At 44.9% G+C, this 17,103-nt stretch overlaps 5 protein-coding genes across 5 annotated transcripts in view; 4 read left to right on the top strand and 1 right to left on the bottom strand.

Moving 5' to 3' along the window:
• Positions 1-5,729, top strand: part of LOC131260508 (uncharacterized) — a 46,108-nt gene extending 40,379 nt beyond the window's left edge. The window contains exon 6 of the mRNA XM_058262250.1: positions 5,665-5,729. Coding sequence (XP_058118233.1) covers positions 5,665-5,729 — 65 coding nt within the window. The remainder of the gene's footprint in view (positions 1-5,664) is intronic.
• A 276-nt stretch (positions 5,730-6,005) lies between these two features.
• LOC131260507 (nose resistant to fluoxetine protein 6-like) lies at positions 6,006-10,316 on the top strand. Its single transcript, XM_058262249.1, has 5 exons — positions 6,006-6,255; positions 8,039-9,227; positions 9,310-9,435; positions 9,495-9,843; positions 9,933-10,316. Exons 1-5 carry the CDS (start codon positions 6,006-6,008, stop codon positions 10,122-10,124), a joined length of 2,106 nt encoding a protein of 701 aa, XP_058118232.1. The 3' UTR covers positions 10,125-10,316.
• A 244-nt stretch (positions 10,317-10,560) lies between these two features.
• Positions 10,561-11,880, top strand: LOC131271359 (putative GPI-anchor transamidase). Its single transcript, XM_058272762.1, has 4 exons — positions 10,561-10,665; positions 10,728-11,447; positions 11,513-11,682; positions 11,762-11,880. Exons 1-4 carry the CDS (start codon positions 10,600-10,602, stop codon positions 11,841-11,843), a joined length of 1,038 nt encoding a protein of 345 aa, XP_058128745.1. The 5' UTR covers positions 10,561-10,599; the 3' UTR covers positions 11,844-11,880.
• Positions 11,612-13,613, bottom strand: LOC131271358 (ataxin-10). The gene is made up of 4 exons (XM_058272761.1): positions 13,374-13,613; positions 12,471-13,306; positions 12,133-12,399; positions 11,612-12,058 (listed from the first exon to the last, which is right to left on the bottom strand). Exons 1-4 carry the CDS (start codon positions 13,448-13,450, stop codon positions 11,883-11,885), a joined length of 1,356 nt encoding a protein of 451 aa, XP_058128744.1. The 5' UTR covers positions 13,451-13,613; the 3' UTR covers positions 11,612-11,882.
• Positions 13,614-14,453: 840 nt separating this feature from the next.
• Positions 14,454-15,746, top strand: LOC131260502 (uncharacterized). The gene is made up of 2 exons (XM_058262244.1): positions 14,454-14,745; positions 14,827-15,746. The coding sequence occupies exons 1-2, from the start codon at positions 14,454-14,456 to the stop codon at positions 15,744-15,746; spliced, it is 1,212 nt and encodes a 403-aa protein (XP_058118227.1).
• Positions 15,747-17,103: the final 1,357 nt, after the last annotated feature.

Below are 17,103 nucleotides of genomic sequence, written 5' to 3'. Positions count from 1 at the left end.
GCGGCTTGATTGACTGTTGATTGATTGATTGGTTGGATTTGAGCAGGAGTTTTGTGAGTTTTAAAAGGTGGAAAGGGAGGCAATATTAAAAGAAAGTTTGACGTGCGCTGGCAGTTTGTTTGATTTATGTACACATCAAACGTTTGCAGGTGATAACGAAGCGGCAAAGTGGACAGTTGCACCGTTTTTTTCTCTCTCCTCCTTATCGGACAGCATGAAAAACAAGCACTTTGTGACGATTTTCCGCCCAAAAGGAGACAGCATCGAACGCCATTAGGTGGTCAGAAAATGGTCCGGGCAAAGCGAGCAAAAAAGCCACCCAAAACCAGGACCGCTACTACAAACGGAGATGATGAAGATGACTGTTCTTATTTCGTTTCCGTTTTTTTTCTCTCCCGACCGAGCACGGGACGCTCGGAACAGACAGCTATTGACACTTGTCTCAACCACGGCAGGGGGCGGTGGGAGTGGGCAAAATACACCATTATCATTGACCATCCGAACGATTTTCAGCACCATTGGGCATCCTCCCGGTTCAACGTGCGAAGGAAGTCAGTCCATGATTTCCGGCAGATGTTCCGGTCAGCTTCTCGCGAGGTGTCGCAGTGAACACGGCTCGCTAGGCGAATCCGCACTGGATGGAATGTGTTAAATAATAAAAAAGCTTTTTCCTAGCGCCATCGCTTTCTCGGGCTGTTATTGCTCAGCAATTTTTTCCCCTCCGGCGCGCGCTTCATTTCCTAGGCTTGACGATGCCTTTTCCGCACGCTTCTGTCCAAACAACAATCCACATATGGCACGTGATCGTTCCGAAACGGCCGATCCAACCCTGTGTGCCGGTTCAATGCACTGCTCGAAATGCCAACAGCATGCCGCCACAACCCTCCGGATCGGCCACGGTCAGCACATTTCGGCAGCGGGACACGTTTAAGCTTCGATTACACAATCTGCTCCTTGGGCGCCCTACGCGAGACCGTCACCTTCGGAGAAAATGGTATGGCACGAAGCTTATCCACGGAGCGTTGGAAGCCAAACTTAAACACAAATTTAATTAAGATAAACAAGAACCAAACATTGAGACATGTGTGAGTGTGTGTGTGTGTGGGGTAGGCAGGGGGGTTTGTCTTATGGAAGCTTTTGCCGAATGCTTATGAACTCTGGCGTTTCTCCATCGCCCTAGCGGATGTGTGTTGCAGGCGGGAGGAACTCCCATCCGGACATGGGCGTTGTAAATCGCGAAGTTAAACTCAGCCACCCCATGCCGTCCCTTCCGTGGGGTAACATATTTCCGCCCTATGTGTCACCTATGAGGGCGAAGGTGAGAGAGAAAGAGAGAGGTTAAAAGGAAGGTGAGGTTCCGAAGCGAACGTTATACACTCCTTAAGTAGTTAACCTGGTGGTGGAGCTACCCCTTGAGCTCTAGTGAAAATGACTTTCTTTGTATGGCTTTCCGGTGTGTCCCGGACGTCGCTCGCTAAACTTTCACCCCCCTCGTCCTGCGGCTCTTTGCCCCTGTTTCATCCATCTCCCAACGACTCCCAAACCCCCCCGGGTCGGTCTCGAGAGGTTGAGAAAACCAGCCAACCAGCAGAACCGCACGCCGTCGCTGCGTCTGGCTGCTGGAAGCCTAATTGCTTTCCTTTTCCGAGGACGGATACTGCTGCTACTACCCACCTTCGGGGCAGGTTTACATAAAGGGCACACAACCGAGCGCCGCTGGAAGGGCGAACGATAATGCGCTGGCCAGGAAAAGCGGGCGGGAAATTGAAAAAAAAGGAAGCGACGGTCCTCGGCAGGATGCAATTCGGAAAACTGCAGACACAATTTATGCGTTACCGCCCACAGTGTTCCGTGGGCGCCGACACGCAGGGGGCGGTGTGTATGTGTGTGTAGCAGTTGGAGTTAAAAAAACCACATTATCTCAAACTGATTCCGAAGCACGGCAATCCGTTATCCAGCGTCCCATCATGGGAGCGGATTTTGATAATCAACTTCCCATCAGGGGAGGGTTCTCCTTCTTAACGGCACACTCGCGCGAGCGTATCCGAGACTTCGCAGCTACATACTTTCGAGCAACAGAGCCACACAAGGATTGACCGTAAATCGTGGAAGGCAAAAAGGAGGGACCAATGGCAGTAGGAAATTCCTTTGATAGACGACGACGACAACGGCGAAAAACTCCTTCCCGTACCGGCTGTCATTTGCAAACAAAAGATTACGTGGAAAATTTGTGCAAACGGCAATCTGGTTGTTTTTTTTTTTCTCTGAAGGGTACTTCTCATAAAAAGAATGTAGATGAAACTCTGATTTTAAAGCGAAAGCTTTACAAAGAGATTAATTCTCGAATGTCCAATCAAGTGTATTTGCACAAACAAGGTTTTCTAAGAAATTATTCGATTGGAAATTGGTCCTTACTCTCCCGAAAAATCTCGTTGATTTCTTGTAGAATTGTTTGTTCCACTAAGCTAATGGTATGATCTTTAAACTGCAATTGAACCTTGAATGAGGCAGTGACGTTGACTTTTGACATACTTCTGATGATGTTTGTTTGACATACTTCACAGGATGTTTGTTAAATAAGCCTTGATTGAACGAAAACTCCCACAAAACGCATGATGATTATATCATATATTCCCCTTTTTATTTCCCACTGGGTTTCAGGGAGCACCTAGCAATTGAAGGCAATTGAACATTGACGCATTTGCAGGATAATGGTAATTACGATTCATTCTGGATGGTTGCACTCCGCTGCATGGTTGAATGAGGTCAAATGTTTGAAGCGTTTGTCTAGATACTTGTTGTGCGAAAGTAATCTTCGAGAGGAAATAAATGAAGGAAAATCGTGCTATATTTTTCCACACATTCTCAGGAAAAACATCTTATCCTAGTAATAGCATAGCACTTACTTGCAGACTCAACGAAAGTCTTTCAACTTTCTTGAGAAAGGCCCTCGTGCACGCGCTGAGCTTTCTGTGAAAGCTTTCTAAAGCTCTCCTCGTAGAACTTGGAGAAGCTTTTAAACGTCGTTCGTGGTTGCCCGCGAAAATGAAACATAAAATGCGGTTATTTTCAGCCGCTGCCTTCTAATCAGGTTGTGCATCTCAAGGTCGAAGCCGAGCGGTACCTTCATGAGCATAAGATGGAGCATAACAGTCCCGTTACGGTGCAGTGTACGTTATGGTGACAAAACTAACACGCACAAAGCATGGGTACCACATATCCATAAACCACAATCGAAGGGTCATCGGCAGTTCCGTCGCGTGCCACAATACGTCGTGCATTGTGCCTTGACTCCGTGGGTGGGAGTTGTACGACGGTAGGGGGTGTTTATTTTTTCCTAACGATCACGCCTCGCTCACAACCCTCGAGCGTCCGCAGACGTTGTTTGTTTTGATTTCGTTTTCTTCACGGAGCACGGGAACAGCGTGTGAATGATGCCGGTTGCGTGCAATGAAAAAAAAAACAGCCACGGCACTTCGCACGTCATCGTCATCCGTTTGCGAAAAACGTCCTATCATCGCCAGGCACTTCACTTCCTACTTCCCGTGCCAACACTTTGGTGTTGACTTTGGGCCGCATGGGGCAGTGGATGCCTTAGCCAGCGTGGCGTGAAAAACCGTCAATCAAAGCTTTCCGTAAGGTACCAGCGGCGTCTAATGAAACGCTGTGGCTCATTTAGCACATTAATTATCCATTTAGCATATCGAAACCTTTCCCTCCTTGCCATCCGTTTCTTCCCGTGGGAGATAAAGTGCATCACATTCGAAGTCACTAAGTGCACCGGAAGATGCATTCGGTCTGTTTGAAGAGACGCTGTTTTTCTTTGCCATGGATAAACTTGTCCTCCATCCAGTTGTTGCTGTTGTCAACTGGATACCTTTTTCCCAAAGCTGTATCGCTAACGAGGCTTGATCATCGACGATTAATATTGCTTCCTGGCATGAATAATAACTATTCCGCACCGAGAACGACTGTGGTGACAGAACACATTCCCGAATAAATTACAGATGAAGAAAAAATGCCAAAACAAAACATAAACCGTATAAAGTAAAACCTGTGGGTGGCAATATCATTCGGTTTCCCCGCAACGTTTCTTCCTCTAGCGTCGTAGGCTTTGGTTTGACATATGTTTCCGTGAGCGAAGCTCGCTAATTCGGTATTCCGTATTCACAGCACTCTACGAGTGTCATCACGATGCGGAAAGAGATAAACTGCACGACGTGTAGAATACACGGTTTTTCGCCACAAACCTACCGACACTAACTGCTCTCAACCGCGGCTGACTGTTTGCACAAAGCATGACGTAGTAAGAGGTTTGAAGAACCTGGTAACGAATAAACCACGTGTAAATCTCTTGAAGCAAGGTGTGATATGTAGGATTTCACTTCTAACAACGATTCGGTGCAAATGTAGAATATTTTTCCCTGAGAAGTGCAATGAACGGCACGTTTGGGAGATGCTAATAACTGCTAATTCCTGGTGGTTCGTCTACTCAGGTGTGCAATCTTACCTTAATGTAACACAAATAGCCGAAATCGGGACAATTATGAGTTACACATTATGTTTGATAAGAATCAGAAAAATGGAATAAATGCCTTCGACAATCGAACCTCATAACACCCATTCACGATTCTACAATGGGTGCGTCCGTCTTGTTCAAGCGCTATCCAGTAGACGCGTTCGATTGCTTTCGCTTTTCCCATCGCTCTCCCTAACCTGTTGATGCTTTAATCTTTCTCTGTGCCATCGACAAACGGAAAGAAGACCACACAGTTTCGTAACCGGCGAACCTGAACTCACCGTTTGATAAAGGATGCAAAATAGTCTTGCATGTCTGTCGCCCCCCAAAATGGCAAACCGCCTTCATCGTCAGCGACTTGCTTTGTCACTTATGCAACACGTTAATCTTTCTTTCCATTCATAATTCTGCATAAAAATTTTGAAATTTTGATAGTTGATTATGCTTTGGAACTGTGATTTAAGGAAATGAAGAGGTTGTTTGGGACAAAACACAAATTCGCCAAGTGGCATCTCGATATCGGCCATAGTGAGCATTATTATGTTCATTCCTTTTTTTGTTAACTTCTCTCGATTCCTCTGATTAACGAACCCGAAGATTTGAGGTTTTCAAGGCCAAACAGGCAGAACCGGACTAGACCACCACTATTTATTGCTGGATTGGTTAAACTAAACCTATAAGTTTGGTATCGAGTTTTTGATATGTTTAAACATTTCCTCAAAAAAATATTTAAACTATATATTTTTAATTTAAACTATATTTTACTTAAATATTATTTAAAAGCAAAGGATATCTCCAATCATAACGTAGTACCCAAATCGCAGGATCAATTTAAACCATCACAACTAGTTGCGTAGGAAATTAACCTCGCTTTAGCAAATGCAGTGTAGTGATTTAAAACCTCATCCTCAGCTTCCTTGTTTTTTTTTTTCTATTTCCCTCTCAGATAGTTTCCTAGATGCACATTGTCCCACCATGAAGGTTGGACATCTTGTCCAGACAGGTCTAGAAACGATGCAACGAGTGGAGAATACTAATTTCGATGCGGAATAATAAACACAAACATCATCATTCGCAAGCCAAACCGCGTCTGTTAGCTTTTCCAAAGTTCTATGAACATTGGACGTTTTTTGTGATGCTTATAGGCACGAACAAACGGCTGATCAAACACTACTACCACCAGCATTGGCGAAGGCAACAGCAGCAGTAACAGTGACAAGCCCACCTCGAGGATCCCTCGATCGAGCACTCGCCCAGCCATACGACCTACCGTTGCGCGCCAGTTCAGTTCAATTCGAGCCGCCGAACGTGTCGGATATCTCCGCGAGTCTCTAACATACCCGTGTGTACCAACCAGTGGCTAAGGTTTGGCCAACAAGTGATCGTGACGAATGTCGACTCGTATCGTCGATACTGCTAACTTTATTTCCAAGAAAACACGGAAAAGTATCAGATTCTACTCAAAGGAATCAAACCATCGGTCGGCATGTTTGATACTTTTGATTTAGTAATTCCGCGGAGAAAGTGTCGTCCAGTTGGTGGGTTCGTCTGGTTGATCGTACTGCTGCAACTGTTCGGCTATCCCGATGGTAGTTGGGGACAATTGGCCACAGCAGAACATGCGATCCTCGAACGGATAGACGCGTCATTGAACGTGCTACAAGATGGAAGCTGCCGGCAGGATATGAACCGCACCATCCAAGCGGTGTACAATCGCGACACGTGGGCGATGGCAAGTGAGTAACCTCCGTGATCTCTCGAAAATGTCATGCGTGATTAGAAATCGTTCACTTCAGAGCCACTCGAAACTCGTACACCCCAGTGCCGCACTGTCAACAGGAGATTCTTTCGATGGATTCACTCATCATGAAGAATAAATGTGACATCACGCCATCCGAAACCCTTTTCACTCTGTTTGACGCACTCGAGCGCATTACTGCCCACCGCCAGACCGTATTGTTTGATGTTCGTAGCGCATAATTTGTTTTCAAAACATTCGGGCTCAATTTGTGTGATCAAGCGGTCAGCCTCGCCCGGGGTGCGCCGGTGAAGAAGCGAAACGAATAATGCAACCAAGCAGCAAGCCACGTAACGTGCGGGGAAGAGAAACCGGTGCGGGGGTCGTACGCACTGATAGGTCCCACGGTGGCCCGGTACTCTCCTAGGCTGGCGGCAGAAACGGGTGATTAATAGTTGAAGGATCAACAAACAGAAAAACAAATCTCCACTAATAACCGACCGGAAAACGGAGTTCGCCGCGCGATCATCGCCGGTTCGCCCGGATTCCAAAGCTCGGATCGTCACCATACGGTTGGTAATCGGCGCTCGAATGGTTGGCCTTCACGCGCTAGGCCCGATAACCCAAGCGACGCATATGCGCGTTGACCGTCGTTTTCGTCGTCAGTGCGGAAAATGTATCTTGCTCAAATGCCGATCGAATGCACATAAGTGCACGAGGAATGAATGGCATGGGCCAATTTTCAATCATCGCCATGGTCAAGAGCGAAAGTGCACCCGACCGACGGCGGGGGGCTTAGGCCCAAGCGACGAACCTGTTCTAAACTCGTACTCCCACCTGTTCGGAGTCCTCCCGCGGGCTGCCCGTTGGCGCTTTACGTAATTACCGAGGTGCAATTCAATCGTACAGTATCACATATTGCGGCCCAGGCCTGACTCGCACCGCGAGAATTAATAAGGCTCATAAGCCATACGGATTAGCTATCTTCATGATTTATAATTAGTCATGATTATCGCTTCACGAGCTCAACTTCTTTCTTTTCTTTTCTCGAAGTTGAAAACCACAGGAAACAAATAAGCAAGGTCTCGTCCGGACCGCAATGACGTCAGGCGATGGGTTTATATTTATAATTCGAAGGGTTTCTTAACAGCTTGTAATAAAAATAGACACTTCCTTGTGAAGTGTGTCTCCCCATTTCCACGAAATTCGTTCATCGATGATCGAGATTCAGTTCAGAAATGCAAATCTCTTTATTTTGGGTTCCGTTTTTGTGCGCAGCAGCGCACACATCCTTGAGACATTCAACATCGATCAAACCGAAGCCAGATAGACACTTAAAGCTTCTCAAAGCAAAGTCATTATGCTGAGTGGCTGCTATAATTGGGAGGTTCCATTCCGATTAAACACTTATGACCGATAGGGCTTCATAAAAAAGAGTATCATGCCGAGGTTTAGTGATATCAGTCTCGGTGACCTACACCCCAGCCTAGTACGCCAAGCATAACCAACAATCTCCACCGCTTGGCCACACGTGTATATATTATTTTTGCGTAACGAATATGCGACAGAGAGCGGGTGGCACTGAAGTGATCGTATCGTGACCGGTTGCTCTTGACCGAACGCCCAGAACTAGGGGGGCGGTTAGCCTAATCCAGATCTTGTAATTGTTAGTTGTCGATGGTCGGTTGTAATCAGTTCATGAAACAAAAATGCTGAGAAAACAACTTGAAGAGAATGAGAACATCTCAATGGTATTTATCATATTTTTTTCTTCTTTCAAGTGTTCGATGCCTCGGTCAAGTTCCCGGACGCGGTTGAGCACGGCTCGATGTACCATTTCGGGAGTTACGATGAGTGTTTGGCCCGAATGTCGGGCGCATCTCTCCGTACACAGTTTTGTCTTGTGCGTGTGGCGCTTCCTGGATTTCGCGTGCGTGAACTTGCCACCCGTGACCGCTCCACGACAAACCACAGTGCGGTTCAGGTGCGATGGGGTCTGTGTTTACCTGCCACCTGCCCGGCGGATGACGTCGGTAGGCTGCTGAAGGAGACCACTGGGTACAGCGAGTTAGTCATTCCATCAGGTGCTTGCCAGCAGCAGGAGGTTTCGAGCCATAGACAACCCTACGATGCCGCTCAAATCGTGACCGCATGTGTGTTGCTACTGTTTGTGCTGATGGTGGTCTTCAGTACATTCTACAATTTCGGGTGCTCGGCCCACGAAACCCGAGAGATGGAGAAGGAGTCGACGGGAGCAAGCGTGCGACGGGCTTTTTCCGTGCTCGAGAACCTCCGCAAACTGGCCCAAGACTCAAAGGATGAACACGGACTCGGTTGCATCAATGGCATCAAAGCTATCGCCATGATATTTATCCTCGGAGGACACGCGTTGGTCTTTATGGCAGGTGGGGCGTTACTTAACCCGAGTTTCTTCCGCGAGCAGAACCAAATGCTCCAGAACGCGTTCCTGCTCAACTCACCGCTGCTCGTGGACACGTTCCTCTTGCTGAGCGGGTTCCTGTTCGCCCGGTTACTGCTGCTCGAGTTGGACAAGCGTAAGGGACGCATCAACGTCCTGCTGCTGTATGTGTTCCGTTACATTCGACTTACCCCCGCGTACCTGGCCATTATCGCTCTCTATGCCACCTGGCTTCCCCGGTTAGGCGATGGACCGCTCTGGAACGAGCGAATGCAGCTCGAGCAGCACCGTTGCCAGGTCAGCTGGTGGCGCAATCTGCTCTACATCAACAACTACGTCGGCACGGAGGAGGTGTGCATGTTCCAGTCGTGGTATCTGGCAACCGATACCCAACTCTTTGTCCTTGCCCCACTCATCCTGTACCCGATGTGGCGCTACGGACATCGTGTGGCTCTATTGCTGCTCGGTAGCCTGACCGGTGTATCCATCCTTGTGCCATTCTTCGTCACGTACTACCGGCAACTCGATCCGACGCTCATGATCTTTACCGAGTATGTTTGCTTGAGAACCCAATTTCTTGATCAGATCTGATGTTATCACAAATGTGCCTCTTGTCCTCTTTTTGAATTTTAGTGAAATTAGTGACCTTCAATCGAACGACTATTTTGTCAACGTGTACGGGAAAACTCACCTCCGAGCAACCGCTTACCTGTTTGGCCTCCTGGCCGGATATCTCGTTCACTGGATGCAGATGGAAAGGTAATTTCAGAGAAAACGCCCAATGGCCGTTAATTAACTTTGCACTCTTCACGACACAGCATTCGCATAGGAAGAAAAATGCTGGGCATCTGCTGGACCATCTCTACCGTCTGTGGCTGTTTAGCGATGTTTTCTCTGACCGCCTTCTACAACGGGCTCGGTACCGAGAACTATCTCTACAATGCAGTGTACGCCGCACTGCACCGCTTTGGCTGGAGCTTGTCGAACGGATGGCTTATCCTGGCCTGTGTAACCGGACATGGTGATATCCTGAAGCGCTTCCTATCCTGGCGTGCATTTGTGCCCCTCAGCCGGCTCACCTATTGTGCCTATCTGATGAACGGGCTCGTCGAGCTGTACCTGTCTGCCACGCGCCGAACGCCACTGTATGCCAGTGTGTCATCTCTGGTAAGTGTTCTTAGCCCTAAAAAATTAAACGAAAGTGTGTCGTTTTCTAATACGTTTTGTCTTATGCGGTTGCCTTCTTTCTCCTCCAGACCGCCGAATCCATCTCGCACATGACATTAACTTTCCTGCTGGCGCTCGTGCTTTGTCTTCTGTTCGAATCACCGATCCATGGTCTCGAGAAGATAGCTTTGAAGCGATTCCGGCCAATTCAGTCTCCCGACGGACCCGAAACTAGTAGTTTAAGCACAACCAACACTCAAAGTACGTCAGAAGAAGCGTGACGATTTTTGGTTTACGCTTCCTGCTTCCATAAGGAAGAGTGGTATTGGGGTTAGTTAATAAGGGTTAAGTTTAAGTGTTAGGTCGGATTTATTAATTCCACAAATTGTAAATAATCGTCATAAGATTCTAATTTCCGAATAACAACTTAAATGGCACGTGTATAACAATAAGATACAATCGGAAAAAATATTTATAGCAGCTATTTGCACAAACATGATAAATATATTTATGATAAGGTTGTATGCTGCTATTCGTATTATTTTATTGTGCCTAAGTCGATATATTTTAAAAAGCTTCTCTCAGAGCTTGCTATAAAATACCGGTTTTTAGTTGTTATAGGAATTTAAAAATGACACTACAGGGTGTGAATAACGAACTTGAATCACCCTGTAGTGTTATGATATGGAAGATAATGTCAAAAAGGTAAACATTGAAATTGGAATTGCAAAACCGGGTTCCACGGACAGCAACAAAATGTGGTTTTCTCGTGTATTTTCTTTGTTTTGTTGGATACTTTTCGTTACGGCCAACGAGATTGAGGTACAGTAAAGCCAACGAAAAGGTTTAGTGAAAAAAGTAACGTGCATAATGTACTTTTTCAGCTTCCAGCAAAGTTCGTCACGAGCAGTTCGCACACAAACAATTGGGCCGTGCTGGTGGATACCTCTCGATTCTGGTTCAACTATCGCCATATAGCTAACGTTTTATCAGTCTACCGCTCTGTGAAGCGACTGGGCATACCGGACAGCCAGATACTGCTGATGGTGGCCGATGATATGGCATGTAATGCCAGAAATCCTCGTCCCGCTACAGTTTTCAACAATGCCAAACAACACATCAATGTGTACGGATCGGACGTAGAAGTCGATTACCGAGGCTACGAAGTGACTGTAGAGAATTTTGTGCGGTTACTAACGGGAAGAAATGAGAATGGCACTGCCCGATCGAAGCGACTTTTATCGGATTCGGGCAGCAACGTACTGATCTACCTGACCGGACACGGTGGTGATGGTTTTCTCAAGTTCCAGGATTCGGAAGAAATCACCAACCAAGAGCTTGCGGATGCTATTGAACAGATGTGGCAAAAGCAGCGGTACAATGAACTGTTTTTCATGATTGACACGTGCCAAGCGGCGTCGATGTACGAGAAGTTTTATTCACCCAACATACTCGCTGTTGCCAGTAGTTTAGTCGGCGAGGATTCACTTTCGCATCATATTGATCCGGCCATCGGGGTCTATATTATCGATCGCTATACGTACAATGCACTGGAGTTTCTAGAGCGAGTGGAATGGAACAGTAAGAAAACAATGGGAGACTTTGTAAGTTAAACGTGACCATCCTGGCCTCCTTCCATAATAATCTATGTCAACCATGTTTTTTTCAGCTTTCCGTTTGCCCAAAGCGAGCATGCATTTCCACAGTTGGAGTGAGGAAAGACTTATACCCCAAGGATCCGTATAAGGTTCCAATCACAGACTTCTTCGGTTCTATTCGACCAACAGAAATATCCACAGATGTAGTTAATGTTACGCTTTCAACCATTCCAGAAGTATTGTAAGTATCTGACAACCTCGTCATTGATTACGTTTATTTGATTGACTCATGTTTGCATAAATATTTTTCTGTTCCTCAGGAACAAACCAAAGCCTATCAGCAAACCAAATGCGCAACTATTTCTCGACCAGTTCCCTACAAAGCTGTTCCAAGGATCCTAGTCATGTACGCGCAGATAAAAATAAAAATAAATTAAACAATTAATTTGGTCCTCTGCTTGACTTTCCATCGCTGATTCGAATGGTTCCGGCTTTGTACTCCGTAATCAAGGAATTTTCCGCGTCCCCCTGTTTCTTCAGGCCCGCGATAAACTGCTGGTTCTCCAAATTATCGTCGCAAAGGTTGTGTATGGCGAGTATACTCCATTCTTTGATAACTGTTGGAAAAAATCGCGTAAAAATTTGAATGAGCCAATGAATTTAATGATTCAAAGCAATGTTGCTGCATTACGTGGATTCCGGGCGTCCAAATTGGTGCATTCGAGAATGGCGGCAATGATATCCATTTCGCGGGCCATCTTCTGATTCTTTTTCGATTTGTACGCCAGATTTGCCAGCGCTTTCACTACAGCCGATCGCAAGGAATAGGAAATCTGTCCCTCGATGTCCAGATCGCTATCACCTTTCTTAATTCGCAAAATCTCTTCAATCTTCTGCACCGGGGTGAACATGTTTTTGGTTTCAGCTTTCCCCAGCATTTGCATCTGTCGCAGAAGGCCTGAAATGGAAAGAATGGAAAATGAGCCATCTTCCAACAGGGCCACCCTAACACGATCGTTTTCTTCTTACATCCAAGATTCAAAAACAGCCCTCCATCATGACGCAGGAATGATGCGTACGGTTCGACGCATGTCGTGTCGGAGATAAAAATCAGCAATGTGAACACCTCTTCCGTGTCTTGAGCATTAAGTTGGACATTTTCTGTCTTTAGTACCATGTCAGATTTCTTCTTGAACTCCGCAAGCAGATGCTTGAAAACGTCCGGATGAAGTGGATGAATTCGTCGGTCCTCTTGGCGAACGTACTCGATAAGGTAGCGGTACAACAGCAGCTTCTTGTTAAACTCTAGCTTTTCCATTACCTCCACAACCTCGTTACTCTCGCTGATCAGATACTCCAAGAATATGCAAACGAATTCGGGAAGCTCCTTCTGCGCCGCATGGTTCACCTCAACGTTGTCTAGGATTGTCTCAAAAATCCCTTCCAAACTTAGTGTCGTTGATTTGTAGATGAACGCGTTGTACAAAATCATGGCCGAAGCGTTGGTGTACTCTCCATTCGATGCAATGTTTTCCAGCAGAAAAGATTTGAGATGATTGATGATTCGTTCCTGATTGGGCTTATTCTGTACACTAAGATTCGCGAGCAGCTGAAGGCAATTTGTGCGAATGTTGTCGAGTAGTGGCCCCTCCTCGTTCACCAAAATATCCCGCACACGATCCAACAGGCCCTCCTTGGCAATGATAATGTTCTGAAAAGATTCTCCCCGGGCGCAGGACCGTTTCAGAATGTTCAAACATTTGATGGCAACCCGATTGGCGGATTCATCGGAGGAATTATAGCAGGCGTAAAATATTTCGAACAGATGGGATGCTTCTTGGCGAAAATCTTCGTCAGTCGCAGTGCTAGAAATGGAATCCGGAAAGTAGTTACACATTCATTGAACATACAACGAACTGCTCCATTAGTTACCTTATGTTCAATGCATTCAAAGCGTCCAAAACCTGGTCGTATTTTTTGTCGGAAACATCTTTTTTCAGGTCAATCATTTTTGTAACACTTCTCTGATCAACTTTTCCACAAAACGTATTGACTAGCAGCGGGTTGGCGAGAAACTGGGCGATCTGTCAGACTGCTCGTTTTAATATCATAAAATGTAGACCTTCATATAACCTTTCCTTTTCGTGGTGCTATGCGTAGTTATTTTTTCAATTTTTCAGTGCATAGGACTAACAAAGAAGAAAGGAAGGGGGCAATGCCGGTTTGTTTACAAATATCACAGAGCTCACAATCAGCGATTGACGTTGCTGAATGTGCTGAATGAATGCATTGCTGCATGGGTTTTGCGGACCAATTTGAAAAAGCAGTTATTGGTAAGGATATTCAAAAAATATGTTGTTATTTCCTCCGAGCCGCAGTTTCATGTTGATATTGTTTTGGAAAAATATATTATTAACTATCAATCTAAATGATTCATCTTCCAACAATGAAACAGAGCAGAAACCGAATTAAAGTTACACAATGATTTAAATTCGTTGATACAAGAATCGCTTCCTATGCTCAACCTGGTAGTTAATTAGTCATGCTTTAATATTTACGAAACTTTCCCCTTGATTTTAGTCGATTGATTTCTGCAAAATGATAAGTGGGTATAGAAAAAAAAAATACACCTAAACACTCTAACATAGTTTTTCATTATATTATAATGGTCATGTGGCATTTATTAACTCACAAACGTTTTTACTGATTTGCGTATAATTTTGTATGTTTGTTAAGTTCTCTTTTTTGTTATTTAAGACAAGTGTTAATTAATAATAATTTCATCCCTAAAAAATGGGAGGAGCAAAAAGGATCTTTGCACATGCGCCTTAAACACCTCTAATCCAGGCCAAAGTCCCGATGCCGAAAAGTGGTTCATTACTTTTCCGACCACAGCGGGAAGCGGATCGTGAAAACATTTTTCCAAAGTTATCATAATTGAAAAGTGAACATAGTTTAAAAATTGATTCAGCGTATGCAGTCCCGCATCAGTGAGAGAAATTTTGTGCAACAATGGATAACAATATAAGCAGCCATATCGATATGTCGAAGCTGACCGAATCGACGAAAGGACTTTTGACCACGTTTGAAAACGCTAATGCTAGCGTTATGGCTACGGCACTATATTCTGGAAAATTTAAAAAACTAAATGAACCTGTTCGACTCGTTGAATGTGAAACGCAAGCAAGTGCAGAATCCGCCTCCATCAGTCCCAACGGAATGCACGATTTGTCCGAGGAGGACATGTCCGAATTTTCCTCGAACGAAAGCGATGGATTTGATGAGCTGGATCTCAGGAATCCCGGTTAGAGTTTGATCATTAAAATCATTAATGTTAGTGCATGCGGATGTAGTAAGTGTTGTTCACGTTGTTTTTCTCTGCCAGGACACACGAACAAGAACGAGGAAGATTCTTCGGATCCAAATCAAAGCAGTTCAAGCTGTGGCACTCTGCTCCCAGTGATGCCGGTGCTTAATCTCTCCGGCACAAAGCTGGGTATAGGAGGATCCGGTGTAAATGGTACTGGTGCGGTGGTGCGTAAAATGTTTACGAACACCAGGGAACGTTGGCGACAGCAAAACGTGTCCGGTGCATTTGCAGAGCTGCGAAAACTTGTCCCAACTCATCCACCGGACAAGAAGTTGTCGAAAAATGAAATTCTTCGCATGGCGATCCGGTACATACGACTTCTTTCGAACGTACTCGAATGGCAGAAAAAACAGGAATCTTCCGATCGAGCACCGTTTAAGCAGCATCATCAAATTTCTCTCCAAACGCAGCAACACCAAAGCTCCAACAACGAGAATCATTTCTCTGGAAACTACAGAGAAAATGGAACCAACCTCTTGATGATTGTAGGTCCGAAACATTTTTCCAAAACTTCGAGCGCACGTGCTATTAAAATGGAATCAAAAGTGGTTGAGTGTGGAGAAGGTGAGAAAACAAACACCGGAACCAAACCATCCCCGTCGGGGAGAGTAGTAAAATCTAGTACGTTCGGTGGAACAAAACACCGTCGCAAAACTACAAACAATACATCCCAATATGCAGGTGCATCTTCGAATGGGTCCAACAGTATCGTCGGCAACGTACGGCCCGGTTTGCATGTTAAGTCCAATCTTATGCTTATGTCCCAGCCATATGAAATTATGCCGGCAATGATTGAGAGTGAAATAAAACGGGAATTAAACCTCCACGGCCAATGTTACCGTCCGGACGGAGGGCAAGAATGTGCGAGAGGTGAAACCAGTGTGTTGAATAGGTCGAACGAAAAAGGATGCGACAAACGTGAAAGGTCAGCCTAATATTGTAACTAGCCTTTTGTGAACTCTAAATAACTCCTTCTAAAGGGAGCAACAATTATTCAATAAAGATCATAAATGTTATTAACGAGTCGAAATTAAAACTCTAACTAGTGTGTATCGATCAAAAACTATTTTTTTTAAATCATCGAGCTATTCAACAGTGCTGTTCAAATTTAGAATTAGTTTTGAAACAGTTTAATAGAATATGAAATTCATTTCGATATAGCTGCCAAAAAACCGTTACTACTCTTAATTCATTTTCCCATTGTTATCGCACGTACAATTTCGTAAGATTGATCTTTATTTGTCAAAAAATCATTTAAATTCATTACATTTCATCACTGCACGTGCCATTTTGCGACAAAGTGACAAATAAGCTGTAGTGAGAACACACTCGATGGTGGGATTTTCTCCACCCACAACGCTGTGGCACGCGTCTGGCATGAAAAGATAACAGTTTCCGTTTCCCCTGCTTGACTTTATGCTTCGGCAGTAAAGTCTCGCGCCCAGCAAACCGGCCCCTGCCCAACGCGTCTAAGCGGTCCAATTACTTTCAAATGATGCCTTCACCACATGCCAATCCTGGACACGTGTCGTCACCTTACGCATGGCCACCGACACCAGAAGAAGCTAATAGGATAAAGATTAGTGTGTGTTTATTTCATTTTTATTGATTGAGGTTTAAATCTCGATTTAATGCCGGTTAAAGAGACACTGATGTAACGAGGGAAATGTTCAGTGTACTGAAATATATGCATATCCTTGGGACGCCATCGCCCTTGTGATGGTGTTGCAAGCCACGCCCACTAAACTTTCGCTTCGTATTCGAAAGGATAATGTGGCGAAGGCCTTTCCATAAAGGATGATTTTTTTAATAAAAAAAAGGTTAATTACAAAAAGGGACTGGAAAAATTGTTACGCGATAAGCACTGTGACTGGATTGCAGGCATAAAATAATTTAATCCTTAAACTTTTAAGGATTCTTTTTTCGAAATCTCGTTTGCTTTGTTATGGATGTTGGCAATCTTTAGTGACGAAAGGTTGTCTCTTTCTATTAACAGCTCATCGAAACCGATTATGCCATACTAACTGTAACGATAAGGTTGTTGAATCATTTTCCAAATGAAAATCTTCATACATTTCTCAGATTCAACTGCAGTTATCTTCTTTTAACTTTTGTACATTATTTAGAATCTGCATTCACTGTGTATGCACATATGGAGCATTCTGCATGCTGGTTCCAATGCACCATAGACCAAATGATCTACGAAAACTATCCTTTGATGCCGAATCCACCAGCACCCCTATCAGCTGTAAAGGTACAGGAGTGCTTAAGAAATCGTTGGATGCCAACGAT

This window comes from Anopheles coustani, chromosome 3 (genome assembly GCF_943734705.1).
Source record: "Anopheles coustani chromosome 3, idAnoCousDA_361_x.2, whole genome shotgun sequence".
Classification (NCBI taxonomy): domain Eukaryota; kingdom Metazoa; phylum Arthropoda; class Insecta; order Diptera; family Culicidae; genus Anopheles; species Anopheles coustani.
This window is presented reverse-complemented; position numbering and strand designations above follow the sequence as displayed.